General features: G+C 50.6%; 2 protein-coding genes across 2 annotated transcripts; one reads left to right on the top strand and one right to left on the bottom strand.

Moving 5' to 3' along the window:
• The first annotated feature begins 45 nt into the window (after positions 1-45).
• HDAC1 (histone deacetylase 1) lies at positions 46-14570 on the top strand. The gene is made up of 14 exons (XM_065856900.2): positions 46-187; positions 3698-3810; positions 4225-4342; positions 6470-6544; positions 7724-7862; positions 8465-8606; positions 9431-9523; positions 9838-9946; positions 10044-10184; positions 10624-10732; positions 10816-10946; positions 12318-12464; positions 12581-12629; positions 12990-14570. The coding sequence occupies exons 1-14, from the start codon at positions 139-141 to the stop codon at positions 13015-13017; spliced, it is 1443 nt and encodes a 480-aa protein (XP_065712972.1). The 5' UTR covers positions 46-138; the 3' UTR covers positions 13018-14570.
• A 1616-nt stretch (positions 14571-16186) lies between these two features.
• Positions 16187-18085, bottom strand: MARCKSL1 (MARCKS like 1). Its single transcript, XM_065856901.2, has 2 exons — positions 17930-18085; positions 16187-17531 (listed from the first exon to the last, which is right to left on the bottom strand). Exons 1-2 carry the CDS (start codon positions 18023-18025, stop codon positions 16941-16943), a joined length of 687 nt encoding a protein of 228 aa, XP_065712973.1. The 5' UTR covers positions 18026-18085; the 3' UTR covers positions 16187-16940.
• Between the last annotated feature and the right edge of the window lie 2152 nt (positions 18086-20237).

Raw genomic sequence — 20237 nt, 5'->3', positions numbered from 1 at the left:
GGTGCGTCCTTCTCCGATAGGCTGGGCGCCTCGCCGGTAGGCGGGGTGGCGGGGCCCGGGCCCCGGGGCGGGCCGGGTTGCGTTGCACGGTGCGGCGCGGCGCGGCGGTAGGGTCTGTCGCTGTGGGGAGGCAGGAAAATGGCGCTGACGCAGGGGACCAAGCGGAAAGTCTGCTATTACTACGACGGTGAGGGGCTGCGGGGCAATCGACGGGGGCGACCACGGGGATCGCAGGGTCGGGGGATGGGCGGTCCCGAGGAGGGGGGAGGGGATGAGGGGACAGCGGGGATGGGGGAGGGGAGGGCAGTGTGGGGGGTAATGGGGATAACTGGGAGGTAATGGGGGTCACTGGGGATGGGGGGTGAGGGCTTGGCTGAGGGAGAGTAATGGGGGTCACTGGAGGACATGAGAGGTGGGAACTGCTCTGAGGGGGGTTAAGGGTGGGGGAGGGTCACTGGGAAGTGGGGGGGCTGGGGAGCTGCCCTGAGGGTGATGAGAAGGGTGATGGGGGTCACTGGGGGGCAGGGAGCAATAGGGACATATATCTGGGGCAGGATTATGGGGGGAGTGCAGCGGGGTTGGGAATGGGGGACACTGGGGGGCATGGGAGGGATATGGAGGAGCAGTGGAGAGGAAGAGGGAAGAGTGGGGGAGAAGATGGGGATCAGGACTGGGGGGATAAGGGGGTAGAATGGGAGACCTGGGGACTTTGGGAAGGCTGTGGAGGGGCCAGGAGGGACTCCAAGAGGCTTTGGGAGCCTCTCTGCGAGGCTGCAGGAGGGTTCTGGGAGGATGGGGACACTGGGGAGGTGCTGGGGGACACTGGGGAGGTGCTGGGACTCTGGGGAGGTGCTGTGGGACAGAAGAGGCTGTGGGAGGTGAAACCTGGAGCTGCGTTGGGAGGCAGAGTCGCTCCTGGAGCTCCCGCGTTGCTGTTAGCCAAGGGACAGAGCCCAAGGTGTTGGGAGCCAGAGTGGCTGCGTGGCTGTTTGTGGGGAGTTCCTGTGTGTAGGAGCATTGTTTGGTTCTGGCTCTGAACTTGCCTGGATTATAGACTGGATGGGTTTTTTTTCCTTTTTGTGAGGCTGGGGACGCACTGATTTGGGCTCTATAGTCATCCCATGGGTGTAGGGAAGTAACGGGGTGGTCGAGCTGGCCAAATCCCAGGTTGGGTGTCTTGTGTGACTTCCCTGCTTCTACCCCATAATCCTGTGGGAGAAATCACAGTCACGTCACCTCTGGCCACTCACATCCCCCTCCTCTTTGGAGGGGCGACTTGGTGCCCCGCTGATGGGCGAGCTCATTTCTAATAGAGTCTGTGATCACTCTCGGTGAAAGGTACCATTCAGTTCTCTATTTCATCATGGTTTTTAGTCTGTGAAATAAAATAAAAACTTTTTCTTGCTATTTTTCCCTCTAAATGGGTGTGTTCAGTGCTCAAGCAGTAAAATATAGTTTTAGAAACTGCTGTATGTGCCAGGCATATAGCGAAGACTTTAATTTCTCTAGAAAGGTAACTCTAAGCGGTAGGTTTGTAAGTCGTAATGCAGGGGCTGTGACTCAGACGGTGTCTTTGGGAGGGCAGGGTGAGGAGGAGTCTGGATCAGAGCTCTGGGTGCAGCAAAACCGAGCCTGATTTCACCACTCAAGTGATCCTTGTGCAGCACCTGTCATTTCAAAATGTATAAGGGGATGATGGAGCCCTGGGCCCTAAAGCGCCTGGTTTAAACTTGCAGGGGTGCCAGGATGCCGTATGTACACACACAACCTGGATGTTGAAAGAAAATGGTCTCTGTGTCCAAACTTATCCCTGTCCTTAGAATATAACGCGTTCACAAAGCAGCTTGTCGGCTTGAGAACAAGTTAGAGTCTTTAAAAGCATGCGAGGATGTCTTAAATATGAAATAAGCAGTCGTTTTGGTTGAAAATGCTAAGCGGAGAAGCCATCCTTGTAGTCTTCATTGCAAAGTAGCCGCATGAAGTCAGCGTTACTTTTGTCGATAGCCGATTTACTCTGGTGAGGATTTAGTGCCTTGTTTCCCCCTGTCTTTTTGAGCGGCTGGCAAACACCCACAGCGTGTCCTGGGCTGAAAGTGCTTTTATTGCCAGGAAAGGCAAAACTTGCAGTTGTGGGAGGCCAGTTTGGTGGGGTCTTTTATTTTCCACGCAGGGAGCTTAGAGCGGCACAATCTGGTGCAGTAATTGCCTGAAAGGAGGTCCCTGGGTGCTGTTTGGGATGGTGTGTGGGTCTCTTCCTCCAGCCATAGATTTCAGATGGGGAAGGGTCTCGGTGGGTTGCAGAGGTTGGGGAAAAGGTAATCGGGTATTGTAAGGATCCTTTGTGGAAATCCTGAGGGTGCATGCGAGGCTTTGAACTTGAACAGGAACTTCTTTATTAGCTCCCCATGCAGGGACTTGCAGCCCAGGGTGCAATGATGGTGATTTCTCAAAGCTTCCTGTAGTTTTGTGCTTGTATTTTCTAGATGCGGTCTTGAGCATCTCTTACTGAGGTCCCTAAAGCTTGATTTAACCTGATTTTACGGTAGAGATAGTTCCCCCAATAAAATCCCCATTTCACCGTCGCGCCACGGACAGGTAATTCCATCAGCAGAATTGTTTGGGTGTAGGTTTTGCATCTACTTTGACTGAAAATAGGGTCATGTCCTTAGGAGGGAAGTCTGCAGCTGTGTGCTGCGAGGAAGCAGTAGTTTCTCCTGAATGTTAGGCTTGGTGATGAAATATTAATATTGAGTCACCAGCCAGACCGGATTGGGTCTCCTACTTCCTAAACCGATGGGGAGTTCAACTACATGAACAACTTGGTCTGGTTTCCTGAGAAAACGAGGCTTACGTGATGTTGCTGCTGCTGAGTCTGTGCCTCTCGCAGCCAAATCAGGCAGGAGGCAGCAATCTGAAAGTTAAATTTCTCTGAGTTTCATGAAAATAAGTACCCTGGGAGAAGAAAAACCCACCTTAGGTTGTGGTGCTGACTGTGGGAGAGCACAGCACGAGCTCAGCTTTTGCTGGGTAGGGGAAAACCCGTGTGGGGAGATACTTGCACGAAGGTAACTTCATTAATGCTGGTGCTCATCAGGTGCATGTGCGTGGGTGTGCAGTTGGTAAGGACTGTGATTTTTTGGAATGATTTCAAGCAATAATAACGGGTGAAAATGATCGACAAGCTCTAAAATTACAGCTGTGCTGGTGGTGGCTTGTTGACAGAATTACCTGCTTTGTATCTCATTTCTGTTGGGTAAATAGTAAGAAACTGAGGCGAAGAGGCTACGTGCTGCCTCCGATGAGTCACCGTCTGAGCCGGGATTAAACCTGCGTCCTCTTGGTTGTGTGGGTTTCTGCTCGGAGCATGGTTGTGTTGCTGGTGAGATCCCGAACCGCCTGGAGAGGACACTGCAGAGCTGGGGATGTGGAGCCCAGAGCTCCTGCCCAAGAAAGCTGGAGCTCCCCCCTCTTAACTTGGGACTATACCTGGAATCCCAGCGTTATGACATTCCCTGTCTGACCATACCCTCATTTCCAAATATCTGTCTTATTTATAGGGATAAACTTCTCTAAATCCGTAGAGACACTTGTGACCCTGTCCCCTGCGAACAGATGTTCAGATAAAATGATCAGCTCTGATTCTCTTTGAAGGAATTTGGAGTTTTTCCTGCTATAACAAAATCCATTCTGCTCCCAGGTGATGTTGGAAACTACTATTATGGCCAAGGACACCCAATGAAACCTCACAGGATCCGGATGACCCACAACCTGCTGCTGAACTACGGCCTCTACAGGAAGATGGAGATATATGTAAGTGTAGAACTGGTCATGGAGAAAAACATCTATGAAGGATCTTACTTTACTTGTCAGGGGTTTAATTTCGATGCTTCAGACTCATTTTTGCTGTTGATGAGCCAAAGAGGAAAGGAAAACATGACCAGTGGTGCTGATGTATTTCTGTTTTCTTCTGGTTGCTTGTAGTGAGATGTTCTTTGCTTTCAGACTGGAAAATTGCTTGTAACTTTAATATTTTCTTTGTCTAGATAAGTAATACACTCCGGTGGCTGGTAATGGCATTTTTGCCTTTGAAAATGAGTTTCTCTTGTTTAATGCTGCTGGTTTGAGGGTTTTTTTGCTGTAAATCTGAGGAATAATCTGAGATGGGAAGTGGGAATGGTGGAGATGTGTTGCAAAACAAGCCTTGCTCTTTTTTTATCCTTGCAGCGCCCTCACAAGGCAAATGCAGAAGAAATGACCAAGTACCACAGTGATGACTACATAAAATTTCTGAGGTCTATTCGCCCGGATAACATGTCTGAGTACAGCAAGCAGATGCAGAGATGTAAGATATGCATGTAGTTCCTGCCAGTGTTAAAATGTGTGGTTCTGGGGAATCGTAGGCCAACTTTAGAGCTTTGTGATAAAAAGAGGAGGAAGAGCCATGGGAAATTGTCTTCCTTTGACTTTGTTTTGGATTTTTCTGGTAAATCGAGTGTTTTAAAAATGGGTTCAGATGACTCAACTACTCCATTTATGAGCTGCTTTTGTATTATTGCTTGTATTTAACCAGAGGTATTGAGGTGGGAAAGGGTGGTGTAATTTAAACCAAACAAACAAAACCCCCTCAACTCACCAATTGTCCAAAACCTGCAGTAATGCTGAAGGATTTTCAGGACAGTGGCACTTTGGAAATGGGGAAGGGTTGAGATACACAATGATACCTGCCCACTTTGTGTTTGAATGGTTTATTTTGTGATCCAATCTCTTAATCTGACCTCTCCAGTCCATGCAAAGACTCTCTAATGGTGGCTTTAATGTTATAGAAACCTTTTTTTGATCTTGAGCTGACGTTCTTTGACAATGGCCGCAGCAAACGAGGATTCTAGCAAGTATAGATGAATAGGGGGGAAGGCTCAAGGTTTATTTAAACAGTATTTTGGTCTTGCAGAAAGAAAGTTGTTGGCCCATGGGGTTAATTTATATGGAGTAAGCGTTATATCCAATTTAGAAGAAATATGGGCCTCGAGTCTGAAGTAGAGACACTGGGAAGTCTGGTGTGAGCTGAAGGGAACAGATGTTAAGGCACACGGGTAATGTGGTTCATGAGTAATATGCATTGAAAGATTTCCCACAGTAAATGAGATGCCCTAATATACCAAATGACATATACCAAAGTACATATTTACACAAACTGAACTGTTTACCCCCGAAGCAGATACGGCTCATAAACGCCCACTCTGGTAGTCACTGTTTTCTCTGCTGTGCTTCCACAGAACTATTTTTACCCGAAGGAGACAAAATATTAACATGAATCTTAAACATGCAGAGACCAGAGTTTTTCTTGGGAAGACCCATCTGTAACCCAAAGGGCAAGAGCTTTAATTTGGTGTCATGGGAAGGATGCGGTGATTTGAAGTCTCCTCGCTTCCAGCCACCTCTTTGAGTTCATTATCCAAACTCAGCCCATTTCCATGCCCTGCTGAAACAATTGGAAAGTGGGAACGATCGTTTCCTTCTGGGTGTCCTGCTGGTATTGTCCTTGCAGGGATCCCTGTCCTGAACTGGGACCATTCAGACTCCCTGATCACACGGGCTTTGTGGGCACTGTGCACTGACCAGTTTCCAGTGCTGTTTGTTCCCTTCTCACAGCAGAAAACATTACAAAAATACAGATTATCTTTTTGCTTGTTTGTAAAAAGCAGATGTTGCAAAATCTAGATTCAACGCACATCTTTTGTTACTGTTTTTGTTGTTAATCTTGAAACTGTTACAGCAGAAATTTATCCAGGCCAAAAACCACTGCTGAGAACTTAAAAACTGTCTGTTCCATGCGAAGTGAAAGAAATGTACGAAGTGTAACAGAACAGATGTGGACGTAAGCTTCTTGTTCGATATGAAGCGCTATCTGCCATCTCCCCACGTTCTCCTGGTTGCTTTCTCAGCTCCTCGTCAGCAGGAAACAGGAGCAAAAACCTTTCCCGTGTGCTGCGGGGTGTGAAATGGAGCTCGGTGTCAGCTCTATCATCAGAAACAGCGCTATTCCCCCCAAATGGGGGGTGGCGAGGGGTGCTGGCCCCCGTTTTGCACAACCTGTGGTGACCAGAGCAGAACCTGGTAAATGTGGTGTCTCCAGGATGCTTCTGAGACCGTGTGGCGGTATCACGCAGCTCCTATCAACAGCATCTCCTCTCTGCCCGCCCATTTTCCAACGTGACCGGCTGGTTTCGCCACCCCCGGTAGTGCAGTCGGTAGATGATGTGTTGTTCTCCTGGGACCTGCTTTCTCATTTTATACGAGTCGGGAGCATCCTCGGGTCGATCACATTAACATCTTATTATTTGTGCATGGTATTCTGTTGTTTAAAATGTTTAATCGCTTAGCTGGTTACCTTTTAAATCAGCGCGTGGGTATAAGCTTTGCCATTCATTTGTGGCTTGTGCTTACTAACTCTCTTTTAATTCTTTTCCAGTTAACGTTGGGGAAGACTGCCCTGTGTTTGATGGGTTGTTTGAGTTCTGCCAGCTCTCTGCTGGGGGTTCCGTTGGTACGTTCACAAGTCATGCGTTCTTTTCCTATTCAGCAGATGTATGTAATGTTGTTCTATCTAGGAAATAAATTGTAGCTGGTGGTGGGGAAGCCCTGTGAACCTATTTCTGGTTGCCTTAATAATTAGATCCCGATTTCTTCCCATGTGAGGGTTCACACCTTGCATATCAATGGATCCCTCTACATTTGTTAAGTGTATCTTCAGTGGTCCGAGATACAGAGTCCTGCACATATTCAGTGAAGTAAATGGTATAACAACATTGCCAGTGATGGAGTTAAAACAAAACCACAGCAGCAACAGGGGTTTAATTAAAAAAAAACAATTTACAGGGAAAAAAAAGGTTGTAAAAACCCTGCTCTGGGCAAACATAACCTGGAAAGGAAAGAAAAGGGTTACTTTATCTGGTGTTTTTAACAAAAAGCCTCTGTCTCTGGACAAGAGGCAAAACACAACCTGAAAGGTTTCAGTACGCTAACATTTAAAATGCTTTCACTATTTTCGAATACTTTGTTGCAGAAATAGTGGGTATTGCAGAACTGTGTTAACTGTGCATGGGCGGTAGAGCTTTGTGGCTGCTACTCCCACAGTGACATCGAGAACTCTGTGTTTCCTGTAACACGGTTCGGCAGTACGGACAAATACTGACGGCAGCGTTTTTTGAGGTGGCTGCGCTCTCTGGTCCCACGGCGCTGGATTCCACAGAATGTATCGTTTGCTTTGATCCTGGGAGACTTGCAAAATTAGCAGAAAGTTTATGAAGGGGCTGGGGGCAGAGAACTTCCTTTGCCTTAATGCATATTCAGTGAATGACCTAAATAGATGTTGGATAAAACCTTTCATTACAATCTTTTGTTCAGGGTGCTGAGGAATCTAGACTTGTCTTCAGCTGTGGGCCCAGCTATGATGCTCTGGACTCGTTTGTGCAGATTTTGTGCTCTGGGGCAGGAGTAGGAAGCGGTGAAAAGCGCTTGCGGGCAAAGCAGAGGCTGCATTTCTCTGCCTTTTGTTAGTTTGTTGAGACACCCAGTGTTAAACCCTTAAGCTTGTGCTTTGTAAGGTCCCCAAACGCCCACATGAGCCACGATGTGATCGCGAGGGACCGAGTGCTTTACCCCTTGGTCCCTGTCGTGGGGCCTTTGCTCTCGTGTTAACGTTTTGTAATTCTTCTCCCAACAGCCAGTGCTGTGAAGCTGAACAAGCAACAGACGGATATTGCTGTGAATTGGGCAGGGGGCCTTCACCACGCTAAAAAATCAGAAGCTTCTGGCTTCTGTTATGTCAACGATATCGTCTTGGCTATCTTGGAGCTCCTAAAGTACGGGCAGTACTATTTACCCCTTTGTGTCCATTCTGCTGCATTTCTTCTCATTCCTTAGTGCTTGCTTTCCAGTCTTCTCTTTTTGTTGCTTTTTTTCAGCTGTGTTTTCCCAGGGGGGGCTTAATCAGCTCCCTTTTGGGATGCAGTGCTGTCTCTCCTGAAGGATGGTGGCACCGTGCAGGAGGCAGAATGCTTGGAGCGTCGTGTGATTGCTCTTAGACCCTTCTCTCTACCACCCACCCTGGAAAAGGGAGCGCAGCTGTAACATCTGACAGCTTTTGGCTCAAGGCAAACCTCAGTGGGAGGCTTGGGCATAAAAATGCAGTCTGTTGGCTGACTCTGAATAAACGGGGCTGAGTCTGCCTTCAAAGAGCAGTCGCAGCAGCAAAAGCCACTTCATTTTCCTCTGTGGTTGCGTTCCATTGCTGCCCAAAGCCCATGGCTGTTCTCCACAGCTCTTTTGCTGGTCGGCTCCATAGAGCGAGCTGGCTGGGAGCTCTGCAGCCCGAGGCTTAGCTCTCATCCTTGCTCTCCTCCCATCTGCTCTGCTGGTTTCTGCTCTGAAGAAACGCAATATTTTGACTCCTTTCTCCTCCTAGGTATCACCAGAGAGTGCTGTATATCGACATCGATATTCACCACGGAGACGGCGTGGAGGAAGCTTTTTATACCACGGACCGCGTCATGACCGTGTCCTTCCATAAGTACGGGGAATACTTCCCAGGAACAGGGGACCTACGGGTGAGGAGGAAGGCTTAGCAGAAAATTACCCTGAAACTTGGTCTTTTCTATCTGTTTCCAGTCATACTAGTTTAACCAAAATCACTGCTCTCTTGGGTTTTCTTGCTCTTCAAAGTGGGATCCTTTTTCTGAGGGCAGAGGTGTTGTTCCTGTGATTGTGGCCTGTATAGTAATAAAACTGAGTCTCTTAGGAACCTTCTGGTGGGATTACGCTGAGAAAAGTGACTCTGTAGATACTTGCAAGTTAAGTTTGGTCATGGAAGCTTTTGGGTGAAAGGTTACGAGGGAGTACTTGTGTGTGTGTTGGTTTATCTTGGTGGCTTTTCCTCCTATGAGTCAGTTCTGCCTGGTAATGAATCGCGGTGTTAACTGGCACTCTTTCGAGTCAGATACAGGTGTGGTTCACTCGGTGCCTTCTGACATGGCCAGAATGCTGCTCTCAGGGTTGAAAGGTTCTTTACCTTTTTTTTAATGTGCTTTTTAGTGGAGTTACCTTTTTCTGATCTAAGTTCAGCCCTGCCCAGAGTTTGGCACTGGTGATGTGAACTTGTGTGCAGCTGCAGCATTTTTCCCTGTTGCAGCCAATCTGCAGCATAAATGAAATTATTTTTTCAATAAAACACTTGTGTATGGGAGAGATAATGGAAATGTCAATATATATGTAGTATTTTAAAGTAAAAATAGATTCCTTCAGTTATGAGACTGCGTGGTCAGCCCACACTGGCATTTTGGGGCTGTTACACTGATGGAATCCCAGACTCCCCTTCCCAATTTGGGGCATAATTGATGTTCCCTAGTGACTTGTGGTCTCTCCTGTCTAACAGGATATCGGTGCAGGCAAAGGCAAGTACTACGCTGTCAACTATCCCCTCCGGGACGGAATCGATGACGAGTCCTATGAGGCGATATTCAAGCCGGTAAGTGAAGACATCTTTGCTGAGTGACTCTTTGTGGATCACACTTTGTCACTGGGTGGCTTGTGGAGCTGTTCTTTGGGGAGAATAATGTCTTTTTCTGCGATACGACTCTTCACAGGCTGTATTCCTCCCTCACAATCGCAGCCTGTCGTCAGTAAGCTGCTCTTTGTTAGAACCTCGCTGTTACCAATATTGGGGATCCAGCAGCTGTGGGCACATCAGGGATGTCCTCGTGTCACTTGCTGACATGGACATCGCTGTGTTGCTGTGACACTGCCCTGCAGAAAGCGTGTAACAACGAGTTTCTTGTTTAGGTGATATCCAAAGTGATGGAGACGTTCCAGCCTAGCGCAGTTGTCCTGCAGTGTGGGTCGGATTCTCTGTCAGGGGACAGGCTGGGTTGTTTTAATCTGACCATCAAAGGTAAGAATACCGTACAGTGCTGAACCGGCATAACTGATATAATTTGATTTCATTTGTTTGTTCCTCTGACCTTTTCCTCCCACTGCTTTTGCTACAGGTCATGCCAAGTGTGTGGAGTTTGTGAAAAGTTTTAATTTGCCTATGCTGATGCTGGGAGGAGGTGGCTACACGATCCGCAACGTGGCTAGATGCTGGACCTATGAGACTGCCGTGGCTTTGGACACTGAAATTCCCAATGGTAATTCTCCCGTGAAGCCTTTGAAGCAAAACTAAGGGACAACACCACTCCAGTAACAGAGCTCGGGGAAATTGTGTTGCTGCAGGAGGGGCAGCAACCCTGAGATGTTCCATTGGCTCTTGGTTGTTACTGCAGAAGAGCTTTTCGATGCCCTGATTTGCAGTAGCTGGTTTTAATTGCGTTCTAGTCCTATAGCTCTCACCTCCAGCAAAAGGTACCCCGAAAACTTTTGTGTTTGCTGATAGTGTTTAACTGTTAAGCTTTTAACTGCACTATTGCTAAGTTGTCTGCTTTCATCTGAATTTGGGCTGGGGAAGCTTTGGCCCCGGTGCTTAGGTAAATGCCATTGTGCTTTCCTGTAGAATTACAATGTGTTTGTGGCATTTTATCACCACTCCAGTGGTAATTTGGTGTTTATTCCTTTTTAACTTGCCCGCAGAGCTTCCATATAATGACTATTTCGAGTACTTTGGCCCGGACTTTAAGCTTCACATCAGTCCCTCGAACATGACTAACCAGAACACCAATGAGTACCTCGAGAAGATTAAGTAAGTGTTTGCTCCTCTTTGTGAGACCGACACCTTGTAGCGGGGGCTTCGCGCTGATGGAGATTTTCCTCTCCTGGCTCTAGGCAACGTCTGTTTGAGAACCTGCGCATGCTGCCGCACGCCCCTGGGGTCCAGATGCAGCCGATTCCCGAGGACGCAGTTCAGGAAGACAGCGGAGACGAAGAGGAAGAAGATCCTGAGAAGCGCATTTCAAGTACGTGCTTGTCTCTGGTGTAGTCGCGTTACCCGACTGCAACTCGTGCTTGTTGTGAGCCCGTGGGTGCCAAAGCCAAGCGGGATCAGATAGCTGGGGAAGTAACTGAGTTGCTTTAGTTAATAAAGACAGACAGATAAATAACTTAGATAGATCTCGATTCTGGAGTCACACACAGAATCCCAGAATGTCAGGGGTTGGAAGGGACCTGGAAAGCTCATCCAGTGCAATCCCCCCATGGAGCAGGAACACCCAGCTGAGGTTCCACAGGAGGGGGTCCAGGCGGGTTTGAATGTCTGCAGAGAAGGAGACTCCACAACCTCCCTGGGCAGCCTGGGCCAGTGTTCTGTCACCCTTAATGAGAAGAAGTTTCTTCTCAAATTTAAGTGGAACCTCCTGTGTTCCAGTTTGAACCCATTACCCCTCGTCCTATCACTGGTTGTCACCAAGAAGAGCCTGGCTCCATCCTCCTGACGCTCACCCTTTCCATATTGATCCCTGTGAATGAGGTCACCCCTCAGTCTCCTCGAGCTCCAGAGCCCCAGCTCCCTCAGCCTTTCCTCACACGGGAGATGCTCCACTCCCTTCAGCATCTTGGTGGCTGCGCTGGACTCTCTCCAGCAGTTCCTTGTCCTTCTGGAACTGAGGGGCCACAACTGGACACAATATTCCAGGTGTGGTCTCCCCAGGGCAGAGCAAAGGGGCAGGAGAACCTCTCTGACCTACTGACCACCCCCTTCTAACCCACCCCAGGTGCCATTGGCCTTCCTGGCCACAAGGGCCCAGTGCTGGCTCATGGTCATCCTGCTTCAGTTTGAATCTGTCCCCAGCTTTCTGACTGATTTTGTAAGATAAAGCAGTGATGCTCAGCAGTGCAGGGCTGATAGATTTCTTTTCCCTTGGAAAACCAACACTTTTGCCAGCTGATTTCCATAAAGGGAGAACCTAGGCTTTAATGTGAGAATTTAAACAGTTCCTGTGATGTAGGTGCTATGGCAGAACACAGAGACTGTCGGGTTTGATCCCAAGTTGTTTTCCACAGTGAAGACGCAGGTTTATATCCAGATTGGCTGATGGCCTTTAGATCTGGCAGACAGATTTTCTCAGTAGAGGTTGATTAACCTGCTTATGCTGTCAAGTCTACACACTGTGCCTAATCCAAATCGTACATGCAATCGTGGATCTTAGGCAGGAGCAGTTAGGGATGATGAGTTAAAAAATACAGCAAGTAGAAAGATAAAGCGTTTTTATCGTGGCCTAATTCTGCCTTAACGTAGGCTTGTTAGTTCATTCCAGCGAGTAGATGTTAGTGCTTGGCGTCTCCTGACTTCTAAATCTGCTGAAACAACCTCTTGTTCTCTTTGCTTTCAGTCCGCAATTCTGATAAGAGAATATCCTGTGATGAAGAATTCTCCGACTCCGAAGATGAAGGGGAAGGAGGGCGCAAAAACGTCGCCAACTTTAAGAAAGCTAAACGTGTGAAAACAGAAGAGGAGAAGGAGGAGGAGGAGAAGAAAGGTGAGCAGGAGAGCTGGGCCTAGGAGCCCTCCTGGCTCTTTGGAGCTTCGCCCACCAGCTACTTTCCTACTGCACTACTGGGTGTCTTTATTTATATCTATTTCCCCACCCTGTAGATGAGAAAGAAGAGGAAAAACCAAAAGAGGAGAAAGCAGAACCCAAAGGGTGAGTGAGCCCTGTGTCCTGGGGTGGTGATTAAATGGCTGTGCCATCATCTGCCCCTGTCCCTGGTGGGATGTTGCACAACTGAAGGGGTTGGAGGAGACACGTGGACCTTGGGGTGGCTTTGCCACGGGCTCTCAATGGGAAAAGGTTGCACGTGTCAAAAACCACAAACGATAAAGCGCTGTGAGATCCCTCGGTGAAAAGGGCTTCAAAATACAATGCCTTGGGTCAGTAACACACCGCAAGTTTTAGATGAAGATGGGCGATACAAGCAGCGTTTTGAGGCTGGCTCATTATTCAAGCTTGGGCACAGCCCAAGTTACTCATTTAAACCAAATTCTCCACTGTTTGCTTCCACAGGGTGAAGGAAGAGACAAAATCCACCTAAGATGGCTGCAGCTGGACAGGACGTGTCAGTGCGTAGTTGTCGTAGGTTTAGCTTCTCCGGTTGCCTCCCATTCCACAGGATTTATATTTTATATATGTTTCTGTATATATTTCTATATAAATATATAAATGACTTGAGAACTGTAAATTATTCCTCGCTGCACTCCGCTGGGAGCAGATAGGGAGGATTCTGCGGAGTCGACAGACCTGCACTGCCCAGATTTGGTGACTGGGACGTTTCACTCTTGCCTTCCACTGCCTCCTTAGTGTGTCTTTAGAAAAATCACTCCCTTTCTTTGCTCTCTCCTCTCAAATAACCACCCTTGGAAAAGAATAATTTAAGTAGAAGTAGTATCTGCATTTCAGGTTAGGTGGAAAGATGGCCATGAATTTGTTTTTGTCTTTCTTATTTTGGATGGGAGAATACAAGTTCCCAAACGAAGCCTGTGAGAGACCGACTACTCCTTTGGTCTTCAGTTTGATTCCACCATGCAAGTAACTGCAAGCTGGTGCCGCTTCTCAGGGTCAAATAGTGCAGTTCTTGAATAGAGTTGGCTACCTCCCTGCAGCAAACTTGTGCAAAGAGACGTGAAGCAGCTCAAAAAACCAACCCTCAAAGCGCTTTAGTGAATCAGCCCGAGTGCAGAGCCGGAAAACGCGAAGTGAGAATCACCCTTGTGTGGTGATGAAGGTTTTCTGAGGTCCTGCCGATCCAGCAGCATTAGGCACCTCGGGTAAGAGAAGGGATGATGTTTTTATACCTTTTTTCTATAGCTGTGCCCCTCTGGGCGAGGGCAAGCGAGTTACTGCCCCTTTGCCTGCCTGCTTTGCTTTTCCTGCCCGTTCCGTCCTTTTTTGGCTCCGCTCTGTGTCCTGGGCTCAAACCACTGCAGCAATTCCCACCCTGTCTAAAGGGCAGAGCCCTCCTGAAACCTCAAAAGCTCCTCTCTGAGGTTACAAGTCTTTCCAAACTGAATCTTTCCTCTCACGGCCAGTAACACGGAGAACCTTTTGATCAGCCGTCTGAGCTGTTATCTTTCCAAGGGAACAGCAGATGGGGCTCTGTGCGTTTTTCTAACTATTCCTCTCCCCACTCCCACACCTTATCCCACACCCCGAGCTCTTTTGTGACCAGAACTGGCTTTTCTTTGGCGTCTCCTTTTCCACAGCTGAGTTTTCGCTTGGCAGAAGTTTCGCGGGCAGTTCGGACTCGCTGCTCTCCTTTCTCAGGGGCATTCCTCTGTCCACCAGAGGATTTGTACCTCCCACGGAGCGCTGCTGATGGCTTCAACTCTAATAATGCTGCTAATTAACAGACACAGGTTATTTTTAAAATGTTTTATTTTTTTAAATACTTCTCCCTTTTCCACCGTGAGGTTTTTTAGTCTCTTTGAACCTGAGTGACGTGTCGCTCCCACTCTTCAGTGTTTGTATGTGAAGCGAGAGAGATCAGTGTATCTTTGTGTCGGGGCGGGAGGGGAAACATTGTGGTTTTTTAAAGATGCTTTTATTTTGAATTTTGAGAATCTTTGTAATAAAACCAGTACATTTCTATGGGTGGTGTGTTCGTGCTGCTTCCTGCTGAGAGGAAACACTCCAGTGGGGTGGGAGTTCGGTTTTCAGAGCCACCGCTGGAAAAGGGCGCAGTGGGTTGGTCATTATGTTGTAACATAGGACCCAACAACAACAAAATGACGCTTTCCCAAATTACAGATGGGTTCTCATCCAGCAGCGCTGATGATAATTGGGGTTGCAGTCAAGCTGACACTTGATATGAAGCAGCATTAACCTAGAAAAGGATATATAAGGCATGAAAAGGGAATATCCATGTCCAACAGCAGGAAAATGAGGGGCTGCTTTTATTTCTTCCGAGGCACATCCCAGGAGAATAAGGAGATAGCACAAAGAATTATGAGCAAAGGAACTGTTTTCTACCCCACATTCAAGTGAGAAAAACCATCTTTAATTAAGAGCAGGTTAATTCTGCAGCTGAGTGGTGATCACAGCTAAAATGGACACAAAAGGTTCATAAGCCACATCTGCCATATTCAGTAAAGAAAAAAGCTTTGTGTGGCACAGTTGGCTTTCATTGCTGCAATAACCCTCCGGGAAACCCCAGTCATCCTCAGCAGAGCAGACAATTAAAGCCCTTTCTCTCCTTCTCGAACAAAACCGGCTCCGCTGGGAGCCGCGCGGACCAACGTGCAGCCGCATTCCTGCTCGCGCCGCGCTCTGTAAAATGGCTGCCGCGCTGCAGATGCGCCAGCCCGGGGCTCAACGCCTCCCCCCAGCAGCCCTTCCCTTCTAAACAATCTGCAGACCACACTGCTTACGTTTAAAATACATTTTTCTTCTTCTTTCCCCTCAAATGAATAGCAATGAATACCCTTTTTCCACCCCCTCCAGATGAACAGGGATGAACCCTCCTGCATCTGGAAGGTCGCTCTACTTTCCCACTATCAATAGGAGGTTGTATTAGCCAATAATCTTTATATTTTACACATTTCCACCTACCCGCAGGGCCTCAGAAGAGCAGAGCTGGTCCCTGCCCAGCCCGGCCTTGCCAGCAGCTCTGGGGCAAACAAGGGTCCCCTCGCCTCTCTCCATCTGCTTCTCCACCAGCCCAAGCCAGCAGGGACAGGTAATTAGCTGGTAATTAGGAGCAGGCCATTAAGTGGAGGGGGAAGTCACCTCCATCCCTGTGCAGATCACAGGAGAAGGAACAGAGGCACCCATTCCTCCTTGTCTCTTTGGCACCAATTCTTTGCTCCCAGTGCATCCTCATTGCGCTCTATGTGTCTTTTCAGGAAAGAGCCAATCCTATTCTAAAGCCATTTAAAAAAACCTTTAATTTTAAGAAAAACCAAGCTTAAAATGCTATTTTCACCCAGTAGCCCTCTGGGGCACCTCCTTATGAGAAAACACTTCTTCCCCCCACCAAGGAAAAGAAATGGGTTAGATCTCTAAGAAACCAGGTACAGAGCAGCCAGAGCCCAAGGTTTGTGTGAGAAAGTCCTTTGTGGCCACAGCTCTACATCTGCTGCAAGTCAATTAACTGTGAGCACAGAGCTGGGGTGATTAAATGCAGCAGCTGTTGAACTAAATCAGCCACTGCTGCCTTCCCCAGCCCTGGTCTGGCACCCAGGACAAGAAGGACTCGAGCTCACCCATAAAGGGGTCACCATTTATTCCTTTCAAATGTTACATTAAAGCCCATACAGCTTTTTCTTTTTTCTCTTTTCTTAGAAGTTAGAAAATTGCAAATCAAGTGTTGTGGGCATTAAAAAAATTATTTACAGAGAAAAAACGATGTTGGCTTCACATTATACAGCTGGCAGGTCCCCTCCCTCCACCCCGCGCCCTACAAGTTACCCCTTAGAAGCAGAATTAAACACAGCGGACTTACAAGCTTTATGGTTTTAAGCCAATAGTAAGACATTATAAAAAAAAACTAACCAGATTAGCTTTTAAACCATTGACTTCTATAAAAAGCACAAAAGACTTTAAATGAAGTCAGAACCAGGAATGTAAACTGAGGGGGGAAACAAAAAGAATCCATTGAACAGTCACTGGGCTTTGGAGGCTGCTGGGAGGAGCGTGGGGACAGTCAGACCAGCAGAGACAGAGCAGGATGGGACAGCTGGGTTCTTACAAACTGTAAATTCCAGTTTTGTCCAGGATAGTCTTCCTCCACAGTTTTAAAGGAATCAGGGAAAACTACTCCAAGTTGTGGTGGTGGGAATCCAAACCAGCTTGCTAACAGGGGATTGGGGGGAAATAACTGGAGGGGGGTGTTGGTTTTAGAAAGTGGTGTCAGTTCTAGGAGGGGCGGGGAGGTGTGTGGGCAAGGCAGCGAGTCCGCGGTGTTACCGGGATGGAGACGATGCCGCAAGAGTCTCAAGTTCGGCCGATGCCAAGTGGGTTCTACTCTTCCTTCTGCTCCAGCGCCGCCGGAGCTGCTGCCGGTTCAGGCCCCGCGGGTTTTGAGGGCTCCTCTGTTTTGGCTGTGTTGTCCCCCTGGTTTTCCCCTGGCTGCTTCTCCTCCTGCTCCTCGCCTCCTCCTGCTTCTCCATCCTCCCCCTTGGCCTCAGCTCCCTCCTGCCCGGCGGGGCTGTCCGGCTCCTCGGGGGGGGCCGAGGGCTCCGTCCCACCGGCAGAACAAGCGGGGTTCTCCTCGCCCTTGGCCTCCGCCTTGCCTTGGTCCTCCGTGGGAGAGGACCCAGAGGAGTCCCCGGCTTCTTTCTTGTTCTTCTTAAACGAGATCCCGCTCAGCTTGAAGGATTTCTTGAACGAGAACTTCTTCTTCTTCTTGGGGGTGTCCTTAGGAGCCACAGCACCTTCGGCTTTGGCGTCCCCCCCTTCGGCGGGGGGAGCGGGCTCGATGGCGTCCCCGCCGCCCGGCTCGCCCTTGTTCTCCTCCTGGGGGGGTTCGGCCGAGCCGTTCCCGTTCAGCGGGGCTGCCTCGCCACCCGCCTTGGCCGTCATGTCCCCGTTGAGCCTCAAATGGCCGTTTTCCTGCGAGGGGGAAGCGGGAGGGAAGCACCGCGTTAGGCACAGCCAGGACCCGGCACCCCCTCCCCAAAGCCCCGCACCCAGCTAGGGAACGGGGGGCGATGCAACGGGCGGGGGAAATCGCACCGACGCGGGGAGGGGGCTCAATGCGCTGCCACCGGGCGGCGCCCGCGCTCCGCTCCCGGTAGCGGGGCGAGGCGGCGGTCGGAGCCCCCACCCGGTGCCGGATGGGAGCCCGGGGCGCGGCGCGGGCGGTGCCGCATCGCTCGGTGCCCGCCGGGCAGAAGGTTTCCCCCCGGAGCCTCCTCCGCCGCCCCTTCCCCACCGAGCAGCGGCCGCCGCCTTTGTCTGCCCGCCCGCCCGCCCCGACGGGCTCCCCCGGTGTGTCCCCCGGTACTTACCTGCCCGTTGGCCTTGGCGGGCTCAGTGGCGGCGGCGTGGCCGCTCGGCGGGGCTGTGCCCTCCGCCTTGGCCGCCTTGGAGCCCTGGCTGCCCATGGTGCGGCACGTCGGGCCGGACCCCGCCGCGGCGGCTGCCGAGAGGGAGTGGGCTGAGCCCCCCACCGCCCCGCTTATGAGGCGCGGGAGAGGGCGGAACGCCGGAGACCCCGCCCCGAAGGCGGGGGACGGGGATGGAGCCACCGCCCCGGCGGGGACGGGGGGTGTTGGTGTTGCGGTTCCCCCGCCCCGGCTGTGCGCCCCCGGAGACCGGAGCAGCCCCCGGTGGGGAAGGGGAGTGGGGCGCTGGTCCCCCCCGTCCCTTCACCCCTGGGAGGGTCCCGTGGTACCGCTCATCCCAACTCCATCACCCCCAGAACAGTCTCATGGTGCAGTTTGCCTCGTCCATCACCCCGGGGTACCACTTGGTCACACCGGCTCCATCACCCTCAGGTCCCGCTCCCCCGGCCCCCGAAGGTCCTACTGCGGGGACAGGTGGTGCCGTGAGTCACACCCCTCCTCGCTGTGCTCCCTGGCACGCAGGCTGGTTGGTTTTTCACCCTCTGTGTTTCCTCCTTGCTGCTTTCCCGGAAAGGGAAATCTCAGGAGAAATGAAAATGGGACTAAACGAAAGTGGATACTAACGCTGGCACTGGGCTGCAGCTTCCCCGCCCTGCCAGGCCACTGGCCACAGCCTCCCGCAGCACAGAACCAGCCCTGGCCAGGGGGGACTCGTTCCTGGGGGTCCCTAGGCACCCCGGCACAGCTGATCTCTCTGGAGGGTCCCAAAATCAAGACCCTTTTTGTGCCCATCCAAGGCACCAGCGTTCCCTGGCCAGCCCGCACCTCACTGGTGACTGCAGTGGGACACGTACTGAGCACCAGCCCCTTACCCCACGGCCCCAGCACCTTCCAGGGACCCTGCACCCCAGAACTGCGATGGGCAGGGGGACCCCCCCAGCCCCCTGCTGCGCCGCGGAGCCCGCACAGGATCAAGGCCAGTGTCTCCGAGGGGAAAACAATGTGCCGCTGTGTGCGCTCCGCCAACAAGGTCATGTTTTGTCTCTGTCCTCCCTCCCTCCCCCCCGGCATGCATCATCTCACCCCCTGTTAGAGCGAAATTTCTCTGTTAATTAAAACAGGCGGCATCTTCTTTATTGACTTTTGGTTGCCAGTTGATAAAGCCTCTGAACGGCTGCTGGGCTGCTGCTGGTCCGTCCGCCTGTGCCTTCAGCTGTCTGCAAGACCAAGAGTTGCCCAAGTGGCCATCAGGACTGCAAAGGTGCCGCAAAGGGTGTAGCTGGTTTTAAAGCACATGCTTTTCAGAGCGTAGCGAGGCTGTTTGCTTTGGGAAGACAAACGGTCCAAGCGAGTCCATTAAATCAGTCAGTAAACACGCTCTGTTTTCTGCCACTTGTTCGCAAGCTCCAGCTCAGAGCAAATCCCAGCAGAGCCATGGCTGGTGAGCCCTTCCCTCGGCCCCAGTAGCCACTTGGTGTTGGGCAATATCTGCCAGCCCCACGCTTTTCTTCCTGCCTTCTGGGAGTGATTTTCCACCTCTCTGCAGAGGTTCATTTTGTTCCTAACACCTGGAAAATCCTTATGCTGCTCCCATCCCATCCCATCCCATCCCATCCCATCCCATCCCATCCCATCCCATCCCATCCCATCCCATCCCACCACTGCAGCAAGAACACGTTTTGGCCACGCCAAGCAAACCTAAGCCAGCTCTGGTTTCACAGCACCTGTCCAAGACTGTCCATCCCTGCAACGTCCCCAAGACATTCCCATCGTCCTGTGCCAGAGCCACAGAGGAACATCTAATCTGAGCAGCACCAGTAACCTGCCCCCCATCCGCATCATCCCTGCTGTGGGTGCTGTGAGCTGGGAGGGGGCTCTGGGGGTGCAGCCTTTGGGATGACAGTGGCAGCCCTGCTGTGGCTGTGCCTGACTCTTGTGTTGGGGGTGCAAACACGTACCCCATGCTGGGAACCATGGGATTTGCTGGGAAGGTGTTTTCTGCAGTGAGGGGCTGGATGAGCCACTGGGTTTGCTTATCTGGGTGGGGAAGAAGCTCAACGGGGATTCCCGTGCTTGTCGCCCCCCATCCGCCAGCCCTGGTGCAAAGCCCAGGTCTTTTCCACCTTTTGCTGGAGGGGAGAAAGTGCTTTACACCCCGCTGCTCCCCGCCACAGCCGTCAGCGGGCAGCGCCGGAGTGACGGGCGGCAGATGTGATGTCTCTAAAGGGCAAATTTTAGCATGATTAAACAG

The sequence above is a fragment of the Patagioenas fasciata genome, chromosome 25 (genome assembly GCF_037038585.1).
Source record: "Patagioenas fasciata isolate bPatFas1 chromosome 25, bPatFas1.hap1, whole genome shotgun sequence".
NCBI classification, from domain to species: domain Eukaryota; kingdom Metazoa; phylum Chordata; class Aves; order Columbiformes; family Columbidae; genus Patagioenas; species Patagioenas fasciata.
The sequence above is the reverse complement of the archived record's forward strand: the minus strand, read 5'-3'. Positions and strand labels throughout refer to the sequence as shown.